The sequence below is a fragment of the Anoplopoma fimbria genome, chromosome 2, assembly GCF_027596085.1.
Source record: "Anoplopoma fimbria isolate UVic2021 breed Golden Eagle Sablefish chromosome 2, Afim_UVic_2022, whole genome shotgun sequence".
NCBI classification, from domain to species: domain Eukaryota; kingdom Metazoa; phylum Chordata; class Actinopteri; order Perciformes; family Anoplopomatidae; genus Anoplopoma; species Anoplopoma fimbria.
The window spans coordinates 3,907,374-3,924,938 of record NC_072450.1 but is presented as its reverse complement, the minus strand read 5'-3'; the positions used below and the strand labels follow the sequence as shown (position 1 = coordinate 3,924,938).

Genomic DNA, 17,565 nt, shown 5'->3' with positions numbered 1-17,565 from the left:
CGCACATTGTAGAAGTTCAAATATAATATATAAATATAAAACCTCACCACTAGATGGCGCCTAATCCTACACGCTGCACCTTTAAAGTGAAGGTTTTTTTTCTTGTTTTAGGATTTATAGCATAAATCTGAAATGTCAATTGTCATAAACATTAGAAAGTAAACTTGCACATTCAAATGCAATGACATGCATCTGTCCTGGTTCTATGATCCTTTCAAAACAATAAGAATAATAAGAATCAACAATGACAAATTCTACAATAATAAATAAATAATCAATCACTGTGGGTTATTCCAGTGTTTGTGTGTTGTTTAAAGTGTTTGCTGTTCAGTAATCTAACCACCAGGGGATAAAAACTGTTTGAGGTATTCTTACTAGCAAAAGTGTCAGTTGTGTAAAAATAGTAAGACAGACAAATTGAGATTGACTTATTAAAGTCCAGATGAAATGAAAACTGCCTTTGGGATCACATTTCCTGTCATATTGTGTATAGTATATGCAAAAAACAAACAATATCAATGTGATCATATTTTGTACAAGAATCCAATCAACATTTATTCCAGTTAAACAAAACATGATGTGCAGTTACTTAAGCTAGTACCGACCAGTTTCAAAAGGTTGTTTAAATCCGACTATGAATGATATATGAACAAACCCCTCTGGGGAATGAAACTGTAACGTTTGGTGTATGTAAGAGCTACTGAAGTGGAGATTTCTGGATCAGATTCTGAGAAAAAACTCATTTAGAGAAAAAGACCTTTAAAGATATGATTTGTTTTTAATGACATGCATGTTGAGACACTACAGGTGAATAGGGGTAAACAAACAACAAAGAGATACAATCATGAAAAGTCCCCAGTTGAATACTGAAGTATTTCGCATCAATATTTTTCTGAGATGTTATGTTTAAATATGCAAATGAGGCATTATCTAATGGTAACGTTTGGGGAATTCAGGAGATAAAAACACCAAATGTGTATTTTGGATGTGTTCTTTCCACGAACATGTTAAGGTAGAAAAATTTATCAAAATATCAAAATTGACCAGCGCATGAAAAACAAAGTGACTTTTAAGGTTCTGTTAAGGTCAAGAAAGTTAATGAATATTATGAATAAATGGGTTTTATAAGACTGTTTCTTTTCTTTGTTGCATTTGGGGCGACTTATTTCAAATTTTAGATTTTTAAATGATATTTTATTAAAAAAAAATGTATCTTAAATTTGCTAAATTATGTTTATTTTATTTGAATGCATTTATGATAAGGTAAGAAATTATAGACTTTTCATGAAAAAAAAAAATTATCTTAAATTTGCTAAATTATGTTTATTTTATTTTAATGCATTTATGATAAGGTAAGAAATTATAGACTTTTCATGATTAAAACAATACATAACGTTAATTTATACATTCCATACTACAAAATTCTGCATTTACAGAGGATCAAACTGACATGTTGCATGAAGTTTTACATTATAATACATTAAAAAAAATACAACTCTCAAGGGTTTAAAACCCTCAGGGATGGGAGACACCGCCCATGGAGGGGAGTGGTCATGGTGCTGATGTTTCTCTTTGAGGCAATGATTCAGTAAAAGGAAATACTCAACTTTAAATGGATTTTCCCATTCAAACACCAGCAGCCTTCACATATATAGATTGTGTATAAATACTGCGTCCAATGGAGCCACCAGACAGTCCAACATCTCCAGGTTCAAGATGACAAGACTAGTGAGTCTCCAAATGGTAATGCTGCACTTTTACGCACAGACACTGCTGCTTTTTATACTAAACATATAACATTTATGTTTTATTTTTATTCTATATTTATAGCTCTCACTGCTGATCTTCAACGACCAGATTTCTTCTTCTTCTCCTGCCACCCTGAAGTCCTCCAGGTGTGTCAGTGTGGCCCAGGTGGACAGCACCCTGAGCCGGTTCCAGAGGAGACACCTGGGCAGGTTTGGATGGGTCTCTCCAAATACGCAGGACTCTCAGGACACTCGGACCTGCGAGCAGACAGCTGCAGAAATGCGGGGAGAGCTGAGCAATCGCTCCCTGTCCCCGTGGAAGTACAGGTAAGAGACTGAAACACACTCACTGTGTATGTGACTGAGCAGTGAGACACCATCACAGCAGTGGTGGAGGAAGTAAGAAGTACTAGTGTCTGTATTGAGGTTTAAGTAACAGTACTGCAGTGGTAGAATAAGTCTGTACAGTGGCAGTCAAAAGTTTGGACACACCTTCTCATTCTATGGTTTTTCTTTATTTTTATTTTTATTTTATATATATTTTTATTTTATATATATACAGTACCAGTCAAAAGTTTGGACACACCTTCTCATTCAATGGTTTTCTTTTTTTTATTTTTATTTTTATTTTATATATTTTATATATAGTACCAGTCAGTTTGGACACACCTTCTCATTCAATGGTTTTTCTTTATTTTTATTTTTATTTTATTTTTTTATATTTTATATATATACAGTACCAGTCAAAAGTTTGGACACACCTTCTCATTCAATGGTTTTCTTTATTTTTATTTTTTATATATATATATTTATTTATTTTATATATATACAGTACCAGTCAAAAGTTTGGACACACCTTCTCATTCAATGGTTTTCTTTATTTTTTTTTTATTTTTATTTTATATTATATATATATTTTTATTTTATATATATACAGTACCAGTCAAAAGTTTGGACACACCTTCTCATTCAATGGTTTTCTTTATTTTAATTTTTATTTTATTTTTATATATATATTTTTATTTTATATATATACAGTACCAGTCAAAAGTTTGGACACACCTTCTCATTCAATGGTTTTCTTTATTTTTATTTTTAGTTTTTTATATACTTTTTTTATATTTTATTTTATATATATACAGTACCAGTCAAAAGTTTGGACACACCTTCTCATTCAATGGTTTTCTTTATTTTTATTTTATTTTATATATTTTTTATTTTATATATATACAGTACCAGTCAAAAGTTTGGACACACCTTCTCATTCAATGGTTTTTCTTTATTTTTATTTTATTTTATATATATTTTTATTTTTATATATATACAGTACCAGTCAAAAGTTTGGACACACCTTCTCATTCAATGGTTTTCTTTATTTTTATTTTTATTTTATATTTTTTTATTTTATATATATACAGTACCAGTCAAAAGTTTGGACACACCTTCTCATTCAATGGTTTTCTTTATTTTTATTTTTATTTATATTTTTTTATTTTATATATATACAGTACCAGTCAAAAGTTTGGACACACCTTCTCATTCAATGGTTTTCTTTATTTTTATTTTATATATATTTTTTTTTATATATATATACAGTACCAGTCAAAAGTTTGGACACACCTTCTCATTCAATGGTTTTCTTTATTTTTATTTTATTTTATATATTTTTTATTTTTATATATATTTTACCTTCTCATTCAATGGTTTTTCTTTATTTTTTTTTATTTTATATATATTTTTATTTTTATATTATTAGTTTTGGACACATATTATATGGTTTTTCTTTATTTTTTTATTTTATATATATACAGTACCAGTCAAAAGTTTGGACACACCTTCTCATTCAATGGTTTTTCTTTATTTTTATTTTTATTTTTATTTTTATTTTATATATTTTTTTTATTTTATATATATACAGTACCAGTCAAATGTTTGGACACACCTTCTCATTCAATGGTTTTTTTTTATTTTTATTTTATATATTTTTTTATTTTATATATATACAGTACCAGTCAAAAGTTTGGACACACCTTCTCATTCAATGGTTTTTTTTATTTTTTTATTTTTATTTTTTATTTTTTCTACATTGTAGATTAATATTGAAGACATCCAAACTATGAAGGAACACATATGGAATTATGTGGTAAACAAACAAATGCTCAACAAACCAGAATATGTTTTATATTTTAGATTCTTCAAAGTAGTTGAATGAGAAGGTGTGTCCAAACTTTTGACTGGTACTGTATACATTTTTTTTACTAATTCTCTCAGTTTTATTTTTCACAAGGATCTCTGTTCTTAATTTAATTCTATACTTTTTTTTGTAAAGCACTTTGAGCTAAATCTCTCGTATTAAAAGTGCTCTATAAATTAAGTTAATTATATTATATCATATATAAGGTGGAGTTAATTTAAACTATACAGTTGGGTAGTCGCCCCATTCCATATTTTTAATCAATAATAATATGTCATACTATATTTGTAGATTATATTCTGTATTATTAATCTGAATCTGCAAAATAACTAAAAGTATTGCATTCATGTAGTTGAGTAAAAGTGCAATATTTAACTCTGAGATGTCGATGAGTAGTATAAAGTGGAAACACTGTGGAAAGTACACATATACATATAACATATACAAGTTCCTCAAATGTATATTATATAACAGAACTTGGTAATTTTCCACTACTACACAATTCAAGAAATTGAACATTCCAAAAATATGTTTTTTGACTGGTACTGTATCTTTATTGAAGTTTTAGTAACAGTACTACAGTGGTAAAATAAGTACTAATATCTTTATTGAAGTTTTAGTAACAGTACTGCAGTGGTAAAATAAGTACTAATATCTTTATTGAAGTTTTAGTAACAGTACTGCAGTGGTAAAATAAGTACTAATATCTTTATTGAAGTTTTAGTAACAGTACTGCAGAGGTGGAAAAAGTACTCAAGTATTTACTCAAGTATGATAAAGAATACTTCAGTGGTTAAAGAAGTACTCAGGTTTTTACTGAAGTATAAGTAACAATACCTCAGTGGTCAAAGAAGTACTCAGATATTTACTGAAGTATGAATTACATTACTGCATTGGTGGAAAAAGTACTGCGATATTTACTGAAATATGAGTAAGAAAACTGCAGTAGTGAAAGAAGTACTCAGGTTTTTACTGAAGTATAAGTAACAATACCTCAGTGGTCAATAAATACTTAGATCTGTATTTAAGTGTGAGTGACAATACTGAAGTGTTGGAAGAAGTACTCATATATTTTACTTAAGTAAAGATAATACTACAACGTGAAAATACTCTGTTTCAAGTAAAAGTCCTTCAGTAACATTAGAATTACTGCAGTGGTGAAGAAGTACATAGACCTTTTACTTATGTTAAAGAAGCATTATGACAGTGTGAAAATACTCAGTAACAAGTACATGTACTCCAATTAGGAAAATACTTCAAAGTGCAAAAGTTTTACTCTTTTACAAGTTAAAATTCTGCCTTCAAATAGAAAAACAAAAAGTTGGTTGACCCTTCTCTAAGCCCTGCCCGTTACCATGGAGGCCAAACTGTGATTAACTGTACTCCCTGAAAGTTAAGGAATATCCAATAAATGATGTAATTCTGGGAATAACTGAAAAGTGATTTCAGACAAAAGGATCTACAATGTTTGTTTTTTATGTATCCAGGATGTCAAACTGATGACATCTGAAATCAAAGTGTAAAAGTGAACCAACACATCAGCTGGACAATACAATGAAAACAAGGAACAACACTGTTCCTCTTAATTTACTGTTATAATCATTAAAAAGTAAAACAGCATGTGTAAACATTCAGTATAGCTTCTGACACATTAAACCACCTTGCAATTGAAGAACATCTGAAATGAATGAATGAGAGTCTATGGAGCAGACATCTCCCTACTTTAATCGACCATGATAATGTCAAGATTTACTAGAAGGATTAGATATTTAGAACTTTAAAGAGACAACATTAACAAGACATGAATAAAATATAATGTAGTAAAGTAAAAAGTTGCAAAAATAAATACAATCAACAAATAAATGATCATGGTTTTCCCCACAAAGTCCATTAATTCCTGATAATTGGACACCTCATAGGGCATTATTTCGGTTATATACTATGGTCACTTGCCAAAAAATAAAATAATCAAGACCATTAATTTACATCTTCATTTTAATTGCTTGATTAATATCATGATATTACTTGGGATAAATAAACAGATATTAAAGTGTACTCCATTTTGCCTCTCAGAATTCTGCTCAAATACCCCAAAAAATGAAAGCATATTATTTATTATTTATTTTATTGAATAAATTGAACACATAACTGAAAACAAAAGGCATCAAGTTAAAAAAAGAAGGATAGTTACATTTTAAAGTGCCGTTTTCTACTGATACTGTGTAATATTGCAGTGTTGGTTGACATTGCCATGTTGATATAAAATAAAAGATAATTTGTGCAGCGTTGAACCTTTCATTTAAATAGTCTTTTCTTGGGTTCAGTTCAGTGCTTTAAAATCACATAGAGGACTTTTGGCTTGAAATAATAACAAGAAACAATTCCCAACAGAGAACAAATGCAAACATACATCATTCTCACTCTTGATGTCTTGTTTCATGTGATTGTCTCCCATCAGCGTAAAAACTGAAGACAACAGGATTCCTTACGCGATCTCGTTCGCCGAGTGTCTCTGTAAAGGCTGCATCATCGGCCGGCGTGAAGACCACAACTACAACTCCGTGCTCGTGTCTGTTTCGCTGATGGTCATGAAGAAGAGTCGGTGCCCAGGAGAGCCAGACAAATACAGGATCGACAAGGAATTTATCAACGTCCCTGTGGCCTGCACGTGTGCTGTGCCCAAATACACGAAAGGATCGTAATTACATCGGTGCTGATACAAAGTTAACAGACCAAGAAAAATATTCCGTCTTGTAGTTTGATGGTTAACTTAATCTGTTTCTATTTGATCCAGATAGAAACAGATTAAGATGCGATTAGTTAGAATCATTTATTACAATTTTATGTTTGTTTATGGAAAATGCAAAGTGCAAGTACCTCAAAACTAGTATAAGTATAATACTTGACTAAATGTACAACAGATTCTCACACCGACACGTCAAATACTATTTATATTATTTAGGCTCCTAACTAGGCGGCAACCTCCGATTAAAGCCAGTCTTAAGCGTGCGTTCTCTCTACTGACCATCAGGGGGCGACTCCTCTGGTTGTATAGAAGTCTATGAGAAAATGACTCTACTTCTCTCTTGATTTATTCCCTCAGTAAACATTGTAAACATGAGTTTATGGTCTCAATCTCTAGTTTCAAGTCTTCTTCAATACAGCATGATGTTCATTTAGTAAATGATGCTCCATTTAGAGTCATTCATTCATCCATCTTCTGTAACCGCTTATCCAGTTAAGGGTCGCGGGGGTGCTGGAGCCGATCTCAGCTGTCAATGGGCGAAGGCAGGGTACATCCTGGACAGGTCGCCAGCCTATCACAGGGCTGACATATAGAGACAAACAACCATTCACACTCACATTCACACCTACGGGCAATTTAGAGTCATCGAATAACCTTAGCTGCATGTCTTTGGACTGTGGGAGGAAGCCGGAGAACCCGGAGAGAACCCACGCTGACACGGGGAGAACATGCTAACCACTACACCACCGGGCAGCCCCCATTTAGAGTCAAATAGACCATAAAGCAGGGTATGATTTAGGGCAGGGCTTCCTTGTGATTGACAGGTCGCTACCAGAGACGTATACGCCGTCTCTACGTCACTCCTCCTCAGTCCAAATATGGTAATTTCCGTTCATTGGATGGGGAAAACAACAACAATATAGTGACGGCTAAATTTCCTCTATCAAGGCTTCAAAACATCAGTCCACAAACCAATCGGTGACGTCACGATGACTACGTCCACTTATTGTATACAGTACATGCTCGTTACATACATAGTGTATTTTCAAAAGTAACTTCTGTCCTCACAGGAAGTTAGGTTTATGCAACAAAACTACTAAGGTAGGTTTAGGAAAAGCACGTGGTTGACATCAACTTCACTTCAATGTCAGACGCCAAGGAGCACTGACCAAGCTGTGTTATTTGACGTGTTGGGAGTGAGAACGTGTTGATATGTAACCAGTTAAACCAATGCTCATCTATCTATTTCATTTGTTTAATTAGTACCAAAAAAAATGTGTAAAAGCCTTTGTCTGCACTCAGGGAGTCTGGGAGCGATTGATCCCAGCATTTTATCGAGAAAGTGCTCAGAACACTTTTTTAAATATTCTATGACAAAGATATAGTATAGAACAGTAGACTAGTGTTACATTTGCCCCTTTGTTTTTTATTCTGGCCTATTATTTATTTGTTTGAAATAGTTTTTTCACCAAGAGCACCGACACTTTCCCTCATACTTTTGTATAGACGCGGTTAAAAAAAGCTTCTCCTACATTTTCTACAGTTATGTTTCCAGCGCTTTTCTAAAAAGTTGATAGATTTTGCAGCTTCTTTTAATTGGCAGTCACATTTGTTCTTTCTTTAATGGGGAACAATAGAAAAAAGATGCTGACTCTCAGAAAAAGATGCTACGTAGACACTGAGAACGAAACATTCCGGCACATGTAAAAAAAAACGAAAATGTAGTTTTTTACACATGGACAAAGCAGGCTAGCAGTTCCCACCTGTTTCCACTGTTTATGCTAAGCTAAGCTAACTGTCCCCTGACTGTGGCTTCATGTTGAACTGAAAGATAATTGACAGTAGTATCAATGTTAATCTCGGCCAGATGTGAACTAACATATTTCTCTAAATGTGAAGCTATTCCTTTAAAATGGGACAGTATTAGGAACATGACCACTACGTACATGTTACTTAAATCTTTGAACCTCACTTTGATTCATTACTTTTATAAACACTGTAAAGCATCACACTCTTAATGAAGTAACTTGCTTTTTGTTTCAAATGACGTAAACCTCATTGGGCTAAATGTGAGGATTTTCGAATACTTTTTTAAAAAGTAAACACATATTTTGTTTTATTTATTGTGATCAAATGTAACATAGATTTGATCGCTGTGAAGTGGCCAGTTTATTACATTATTATTATTATCATTATTAAGTTATGTTCATTTTAAAACTGTGAATGTTGGCCTCTGCTGGATTAAAGGTGTAGGACACCTCTTGATGTTAGATTTATTAGAAAATATTCTTGCACTATAAAATATTTTGTGATATTTTGTTGTATCCCTTGATCCTGAGGATAAATTCAGTAGGGAATGAGCCAATTAGATGTTGAGTAATAACATCCCTCTTCACGTGCAGTGAAGTAGTTACATTTTGGTTTGTTATTTAGTTTTCTATAAATTGTGAAGTCTTATAGACACCTGTGATGCAGCTCTTCTTGTCTGTAACATAAAATAAAAAAATGTCTTTGAGTCATTTGTCTTGTTTTGTCTTTTGTATTGTGTATCTCCTCATTTGCATCTAAATCACAGCCAAATACATTTATTTTCTTTATTTTTCACGAAAAAATATGTCACAAATAATTTCACTAATAGTGGAAGGTACATAAATAGAGTTATACTTAATACATTTGGTGTTTGATTAGTCTTTTATTTGGAGATTTGGAACTGGAACAGGAAGTGTTGCCATGGAGACAGTTTTGAGCCTATATTTGGTTACATTTTGGCAAATTGGCCCCGTTAAAAGTATGCCGAATTATCTATTAGCACTTACAGATTGTAATGGGCCCATACATGTAGAGACAACTATCACTGTGTTACTTTGATACTGAAGAAAACTTTAATACGTGATGAATCTCAAGCAAGTTCTGGAGTTCTAGAGCGTCTTTGTTTATAAGATTTCTAATAGGACTTATGGACGTGTATTATAGATGAACATCGGTCACAATGATATCATATGAAAGTGTAAGTGAGACTGAATCTAAAAATACAAGTTTCATGTCCGTGTGTTCAGACTTTGTTAAGTTATGACTTATGAGTTATGAGAAATATGATGCGAAATCATACCAAAATCAGTGCCGTTGAGAAATAAATAGTTTTTATGATGTGACAACTGGATGCTTAAGGTTTGGTTATAATTAAGGAAGATCTTTTATAGGAGTAATAGTAGGCTGCACAGTGCAGAAATACTGTGACTCTTAAAGTCCTGCATTCAAAAGTATACTTAAGTACAAAAGTATCAGCATCAAAATATACTTAAAGTACAACAAGTAAAGTTACTTATCAGTATAATATATATAAAATCACTGGATTCTAAATATTAATGCATTTATTTGTAGGCCTACATCACCTTACCATAATGTTGCAGCTGGTAGGGTTTATTTTTTTTATTTTTTTCAATACTACCTGGTAGTAAATATTCTCCCCAGTATCACCAAAGTGCAATAATAATAAATGCCAATTTATTTGTTGTTTTGTGTTATCAAATTGAATCTGCAAAGTAACTAATATCACCAAATAATCGGGTAAAAGTACAATATTTACTCCTTTAATGTAGTAAAATGGAGTAAAGGTACAAAGTATCAGAAAATGGAAACACTAGTAAAGTACAAGAACCTCAAATCTGCACCTAAAGTACTTGGATACATTCCACCATTGACATCTTAGAATATGTAAAATTAACATATCATTGCATGTAAACCATCAAACAAATACATTTTCTCAATTATTTATTTGTAATTGATTTATTCCACACACATGAGCAATTAAACGTACAGTTTTGTCACATTATTCAGTTGCAGTGTACAAAATGTCCACTAGGGGTCTCTGCATGACAAAGGATGTAAATAAATAAATATTGGTTTAATAAATCTCCCTCTGTGAGACATGGTCACGTTACATGGTCACGTTTCACCAGATTGGAATTTGAGACACAACTAACTGATTTCTTTGTTATATATAAAATAATATGCCATAAACTTCAGACATAAAATACATTTAAAGTCATTAAACCACCAAAACACTGAACCTTACCATGAAGAGTTTTGATAAAAGTAGTAAAAAACAACAACAACACTATTAGCAGATTGTAAACCTGTGGAGGATTTATGACACGATGGAAGGGACAACAGTACTTCTACATGGAAAATACACAAAAATAAATAGGAAACTTTATAATTTAGCTGCAAAAACACATGTTTAAAAATGCATAACTTTAATGCACGAGTCATGGTGATTTAATCCATGAATTCAACCATTAAGTAATGATAAAATCCATATAAGTTAATGTTTACATTATAAGTTAGTGAATACATTTAATTATATGGCACCAGCTGAAAACTGAAATTCACGTGAATGTTTTCGAGCAGAAAGCAGAACCAGTTCTCCCTGAAATATAAAGCTTATGTTTTTGTTTTTGTTTGGTTATCAAATGGAAATGTATTCATGTGCATTTGCATTTGGTGCAAATACATTTCAGGGAAACTGGTTCTGCTTTCTGCTCGAAAACATTCACGTGAATTTCAACTCAACCTTCCACAGAAAGAGGTTATGTTGATCGTCAAATTAATAAAATAACTAATTACTAAGTTATTCCTGGATATTGTTAACAACTCATCTTCAGTAAAAGGGGGGATTTTATTACATGTTTATTAAATGTATGTTTACAAATGCAAATTAGCTGTTATATTTACAAAACAGAAATGTGAACATTGGATGAAGCCAGGTTCAAAATTATTTTTTCATTCTGTTGACATGTTAGAGTCAGAAGTTTTTACAGAGAAGATTGTGGATATTTCTTTTTGTCAGTCCATAAATCAGAAAATACTGTCCAGAGCCATAAACAAAAAATCTATTTTCTCCATGTATTTAGTAATAAAATGTTGTATAAATCAGGTTATGAATGATATATGAACAAACCCCTCTGTAGAAACCTTCAGAATATAGAGAGGAATGAAGCTGTAAAGTTTGGTGTATGTAAGAGCTACTGAAGTGGAGATTTCTGGATCAGAGTCTGAGAAAAAACTCATTTAGAGAAAACGTCCTTTAAAGAAATGTTTAGTTAAATTACATACATGTTGAAGACACTACAGGTGAATAGGGTAAAAAAACAAAACATATAGATATCACCATGAAACTTCCCAAGTTGATTACTGACATTAAGACAATACATTTTTATATTACAAGCTTTTTTAAATGTATTGTTTAAATATCCAAATGGGGCAATTTAATGGTAACTTTTGGTGGATTAAGGAGAAATCTTCAGATGCAAATAGACAAAGCAGTAAAATAAACACCTAAATGTGTATTTTGGATGTTTTCTTTCCTCTAGTCTGAAAGAAGACATGTTATGGAAGCAAAATAGCCCAAAACTGACAAGTGCATGAAAATCAATGTTCTTGTCGTGTTCTTTTCTTATCGTGTAAACCCAGATTCAGACGTACCATCCAGATAACATTGGGAGTGAAATGCCCTCCTAGTCTGAATGCTGGGACTTGTCTGAACTCGTCTCATGCAGAGGAAACAGGGACATGTTTTCTGTTGATGGAAACACCAGTTCTGGGGTTTTAAGAAAAACAACAAAAAAAACCTGTTTGGATAAATCTATCTCTATTTCTAGTTGTTGTTATCTGTTTAAGGTTGAAACCCAGCCAACACATAACATAGTTGAGTTTCTCCACTCTGCACACAGATGAATTCTCCTCGGTCTATGAACTGGGTGTGACTATTCTTTCTTAATCTCTTGTAACATAAACGTCCTCCAAAGAAGGACAAAAAGGCCGTCGCAGTAACGTAACCTTTTATGTTCAGACGTGACCCAGTTTTATGGAGTTTGTTTCATTATCTTTATTCAATAAATTGTTCTTTGAATTTGAGAGCATGACTCAGATTTAAGACTTAAGAAATAAATTGTGCAGTAAGGGGTCCTAAAACCCAGACATTAGTCATTTTTACAACTCTGGTTTCCCCGTCTCTAAGTCAATGTTTCTGGTTAGATTCCTTAAATTAGGTCAATGTTTCACACAGGCGGAAGAGATTTAAAGTTTTGTTCTACAATATCAAATACATCAGTAAATATCGCTCTGGTGAATTGTAAAGCTGAATGTCAAAAGGTGTTCACTAACAAGTGTCTAAATGAGGAAACTGAACGTCATGACGCCGACTAGTCCGCCGGCTCATGCTACCGTGGTGTAGTTGGTACTAGCTTTTTACTTCTTGCAGATTGTCTCGCTTATCAAACATGCTATAGCATCATAAATGTTTGTTTGCCACAGAGATTATTTTCTGCAATAATCCAAAATCTAATGGAAGAATCCAGTTGTGTTTTTGTTGAGAGAACCAGTGATGATAACTTCTGGATGTTGGACTACAAGAACACGTCATCCTTGCAGCTCTGTAATCTGTAGAATGTAATTCATGGTTTGTGTTTAGCTAACGTTAGCACTCATTCCGTGGTTGCCTAGCTAAGACACAGTTTACTGCAACAAAAACTTCTGTCTGTTTTGGCAACTAGAGGGCAGTGTCAACATAACGGAAGTTTGATTCATTTCATTTCATTTTTCTTTGGGACAACATTTAAAAAAAATGTTAAAGAACACACATTTGATGTCTGAATTATACTTTTCTTTAATGGAAGCCCACTCCCGCCACTCTGATAAAATAAAAAGAGACCATTTAAGCCATTTAAATAAGAAACCATTTCCAAAATAATGACCTATAGTTCCTCAAAATAATGAGGAACGATGATTGAGTCATTATTTTGAGATACTATGTGAAAACAGAGAACGTTTCTCACTATTTAGAGATGTTAAGTCATTCTCTAAGTCAAACCATAAATAAAGTGTCTCAATATTTTGAGATGTAATTTATCATTTAGAGATATTAAGTCATTATTTCGAGGTACTATTTCAAAACAGAGGAAGTTTCTTATTATTTAGAGATACTAAGTCTCAGAAAAAAGAAAAACATGTAATTACAAACTTTTTCATCGTAGTTTATATAAATATAATTCAACAATCAATATATTAGGTCCTTCTTTAGCGGTCGTTATTTTTGCAGATTAGCAGTACGGACCCGGTCTCTTGAAGTCTTTCCAGATACTCATCCGATCAACGTATGAGTGTGTCATCGTGGCGATCAGCTGGGAGAAAGCGCACCGACTGTACGGCATAGGAAACACATGGAAATAGCTCCTGGTGGGGGGGTCGGTGAGAGGGATGCCCAGGTGGCTCATACACAACCCCAAAAACACGTCTTCAATGTAAACAGCTTTGACATGTCTGGAGGCCTCCACCAGCTTTTTAGGGAGGTCAAGGGTCAAAATGTAGCCCAGGCCCAGAGCATAGCTTGGGTAATACATCTCAGGGTAGACCTCGTAGGGGAGGAACCACTTGGAGGTCGGATTCCTCAGAACCATGGCTCTACTCTCCACCAGCCCCGTCATGTAGTTCGTCTTCGGAGCGTTCGCCAACATGGTCACGAGGTTGGGCACGTTCAGAAACATGTCCGAATCGATCTTCATGGCGTACGAGGCGTGGGAGCAGTGGGCGTCCAGCCACTCCAGCATCACCATGGTCTTGATGGTGAGGTTCTTGTAGCAGTCCAGGAAGTCGCTCTGGATCAGGTCTCGGTGCTCGCGGCTCTCCTGCAGCACCTGCTCTTGGACCTGCGGCGCTCCGTCTCCGCTGTGCTGCCCCAGCAGGAAGAACAGCGTCACGGTTTTGCCCAGCACCACACGCTCGCCGCCCCAGGTGCTGCGGATGACGTCGCGGTGGGCCCTGTTTTTGGGCGCCACGGGGACAATCAGAACCAGGAAAGAGTTCTGCTGCTCACAAGTGTTCGGCTCATTTATAATGAAGTGGTACTCCGAGGGGTACTCCACCAAGTAGGGGCTCGGAGATTTATACTGAGCTTTGTTTGGATCCTTTGGTGATGTTTGAGTTACAAACCCAGATGGTTCAGTTTCGGGTGTGATGGCGTTGGAACCAGTCCTGTTGGGAGAGACAACGTTTTGTCTCTGGCTTTGATATGCAGTCCACCACTTTGTTGGGTTCCAGTGGTGCACCACCTCCTTAATGTCTGTGTTGTAAAGGAAGAAAACCACCATCAATATCAGGACGGGGTAGACGAATTGGCGGCGTGAGAAACTACACCATCTCCTTCTTTCCGGAAGTCTCCCAACATCCACCGACACCTGGCTGAGAGCAGAGAGGAGACATTTACTTAAACAGGCCCAATAATGCGATGGTGCATATTTTTATCTCCAGTTACAGTTGCAACATGTTTACATGCGTTAATGCTCATAATCCTCCTTGTTTTTCTCATCCTGGCTGTCATTACATTACATTACATTACAGTCATTTAGCAGACGCTTTTATCCAAAGCGACTTACAATCAGTAGTATTTTACATATCATTCACCCATTCACACACTGATGACAGGCTACCATGCAAGGTGCCACCATCAGACTCTAACTAACATTCATGCAACATCCAGTCCACACCGATGGCAAGCCTTCAGGAGCAACTTGGGGTTAAGTGTCTGACTCAAGTGTGTGACTGCCTGATCTACCTGAGAGTCCTTTTTATTTTTTTTGAATTAGTCATGTCAGCAGTGTGTCTCTGTTTGATTTGCTGTCCTGATGGAAACATCTCAACAAATATTGGATGAATTGCCATGAAAGTTTGAGCAGACATTCATGTATTCCTTGTTGTGATTGTCTTTGACCTTTAGCGCCACCATGGTTGTGAAATGAGGGTTGTTGACAGAAAATAGTGAAAGTAAAAGAAAAAAAGAGGGTTTGAGGGTGAGCCAAATTAGCCGGAAGGAGTTTTACGTCACTTGCGTAACATTGTGACCTCATAAAGTTACATTGTGACCTCATAAAGTTACAGAAGTGAAGGAGAGAATTCAATGGAGCCGTTTCAGGAGCTCAGGAGCTTTTGAGGGGAGGGTAACTCCTTTTAGGCGTGGACTTCAGGTTTTACACTCTACGATGGATCCAGGTCTCTGTGAAGATGTGGACTCAACAATCATCGACCTCCTGCTACTTTCGTCCGTTTTATTTTTCTGCTACCGAGCATCAGACAGCCAGTAGCATGCTGGGTAGTGGAGTCACCTCAGGTCCTAGCTAGGTTAGCGTAGCTTCTATCTCGGCTCTTCTCTCTTGGCCAGTTTGGTGGCGTTTGGAATCCCCACGCTTCCTTTTCAGATGTTGATGAATGTATTCTGTAAAATGCCGTTAGTGATAAACATGTAAAAAACAACATCTAAAGACAAAAATGTAGCTGAATTCATTCGAGCTATCACCATAAACATATGCTGCCGTTGCCAGAGCAAAGAAAGCATTTATCTGACATTGCTACTTTTATTTGAGGTAAAGATACTTTTCACCTCTGTAGTGTAAACCAAGTGTAAAATAAATAATACTGATACCATCAAAAAATACAATACAATAGCAATAAAGGTAAGGTAAATAAATAAAGTAAAAAATTTAACTAAAACAGTAAAAAGTAAAATACAACAACAAAAAGAAAAAAAATACAGGAGAAAAGATACAAAGTGTATAAGAAGTGATACCAACACCAGTGATGGAAACTTAAATAGAAAAGTAGTACTGAGCTAATATTGTGTATATTTGATATATATTACTACTTTTTCTCAAGTAAAAGGTCTTAATACTTCTTCCAACACTGCAGTATATTGCTACTTTAACTAACTTAAAATATCTGAGTTCTTCTTCCTACACTGTAGTTTTACTCCTTTAACTAAGTAAAAGATCATAGTACGTCTTCCAGCTCTGCAGTATTAAGATAAGATAAGAAACAATATAACTTTTTAAAACCTGAAAGGACATTCTTGTGCCAGAGTTTCTTTCAAGATTACAACAGAAGAATAGCAAAAAACAATAGAATAAAAATATAAACATATATGAACAATAGAATAACAATTATTAAGTCTAAAATAAATCATACTGACACCATTAAAAAATACAATAGCAATAAAAGTAAGGTAAATAAATACAGAAAAAAAATCAACTAAAACAGAAAAAAGTAAAATACAACAACAAAGATTAAATACAAATATGAAAATATACACTCTATAAGAAGTGATGGAAACTAAAATAGAAAAGTAGCACTGAGCTAATATTGTGTACACATCATATATTACTACTGCAGTATTACTACTCTTTATGAAGTAAAGGTTTGAATACTTCTTCTACCACTGCAGTATTACTTAAGTAAGTGTCTGAGCTCTGGGAGTAAATTAACAGTAGTACTTGCCAAGAAAGTTCTTTCTTAATAATACAGATGATTAAATGTTCCAGTTCTCATACAGATTAAACATTTTGTTAATAAATAACCACCCATGAGGTTTTTTTCTAACCATTCCTTCCTCTTCTCTGCTTCCACATCAAACACACAAAAAGCTAAATTAATACATTTAATAACATTATAAAGACTTAAGTACCGTTGTCCTCCCGCAGGGAAGTCACTCTCCTGCACATTGAAACTCCCCAGACGATGGCTGTGGTCCATTTCTTTTTTTCTTAGAAATGAGGGCAGAAGAAACGTTACACTGAAAGATTCATGACTCGACTTTGAGGCGTTCAGTTGCAGTTGAAGTTGAGCCTCACACCTGTTGTTACCATGTTAGGACAAAACCAATCCTCTCTCCAAACGTTTCATCTCAAATGTGGCTATCTCCATAGTGGACATTGCTGGTTGCTGCTGTCAGCCAGCTCCGGGGTTGCTGAAGTAACCATGGCACTGAGTCTCCAGCCCACCTCTACCTTTAGGCACACCTTTGTTTGCTCCGCCCCTAACGTTTTGCCTCT

The 17,565-nt window shown here is 34.4% G+C and overlaps 2 protein-coding genes across 2 annotated transcripts; one reads left to right on the top strand and one right to left on the bottom strand.

The window, feature by feature from the left end:
• The first annotated feature begins 1,716 nt into the window (after positions 1–1,716).
• Positions 1,717–6,644, top strand: LOC129105392 (interleukin-17C-like). Its single transcript, XM_054616389.1, has 3 exons — positions 1,717–1,728; positions 1,831–2,075; positions 6,401–6,644. Exons 1-3 carry the CDS (start codon positions 1,717–1,719, stop codon positions 6,642–6,644), a joined length of 501 nt encoding a protein of 166 aa, XP_054472364.1.
• Positions 6,645–13,788: 7,144 nt separating this feature from the next.
• Positions 13,789–17,271, bottom strand: LOC129105373 (beta-1,3-galactosyltransferase 5). Its single transcript, XM_054616366.1, has 2 exons — positions 17,199–17,271; positions 13,789–14,926 (listed from the first exon to the last, which is right to left on the bottom strand). Exons 1-2 carry the CDS (start codon positions 17,264–17,266, stop codon positions 13,789–13,791), a joined length of 1,206 nt encoding a protein of 401 aa, XP_054472341.1. The 5' UTR covers positions 17,267–17,271.
• Between the last annotated feature and the right edge of the window lie 294 nt (positions 17,272–17,565).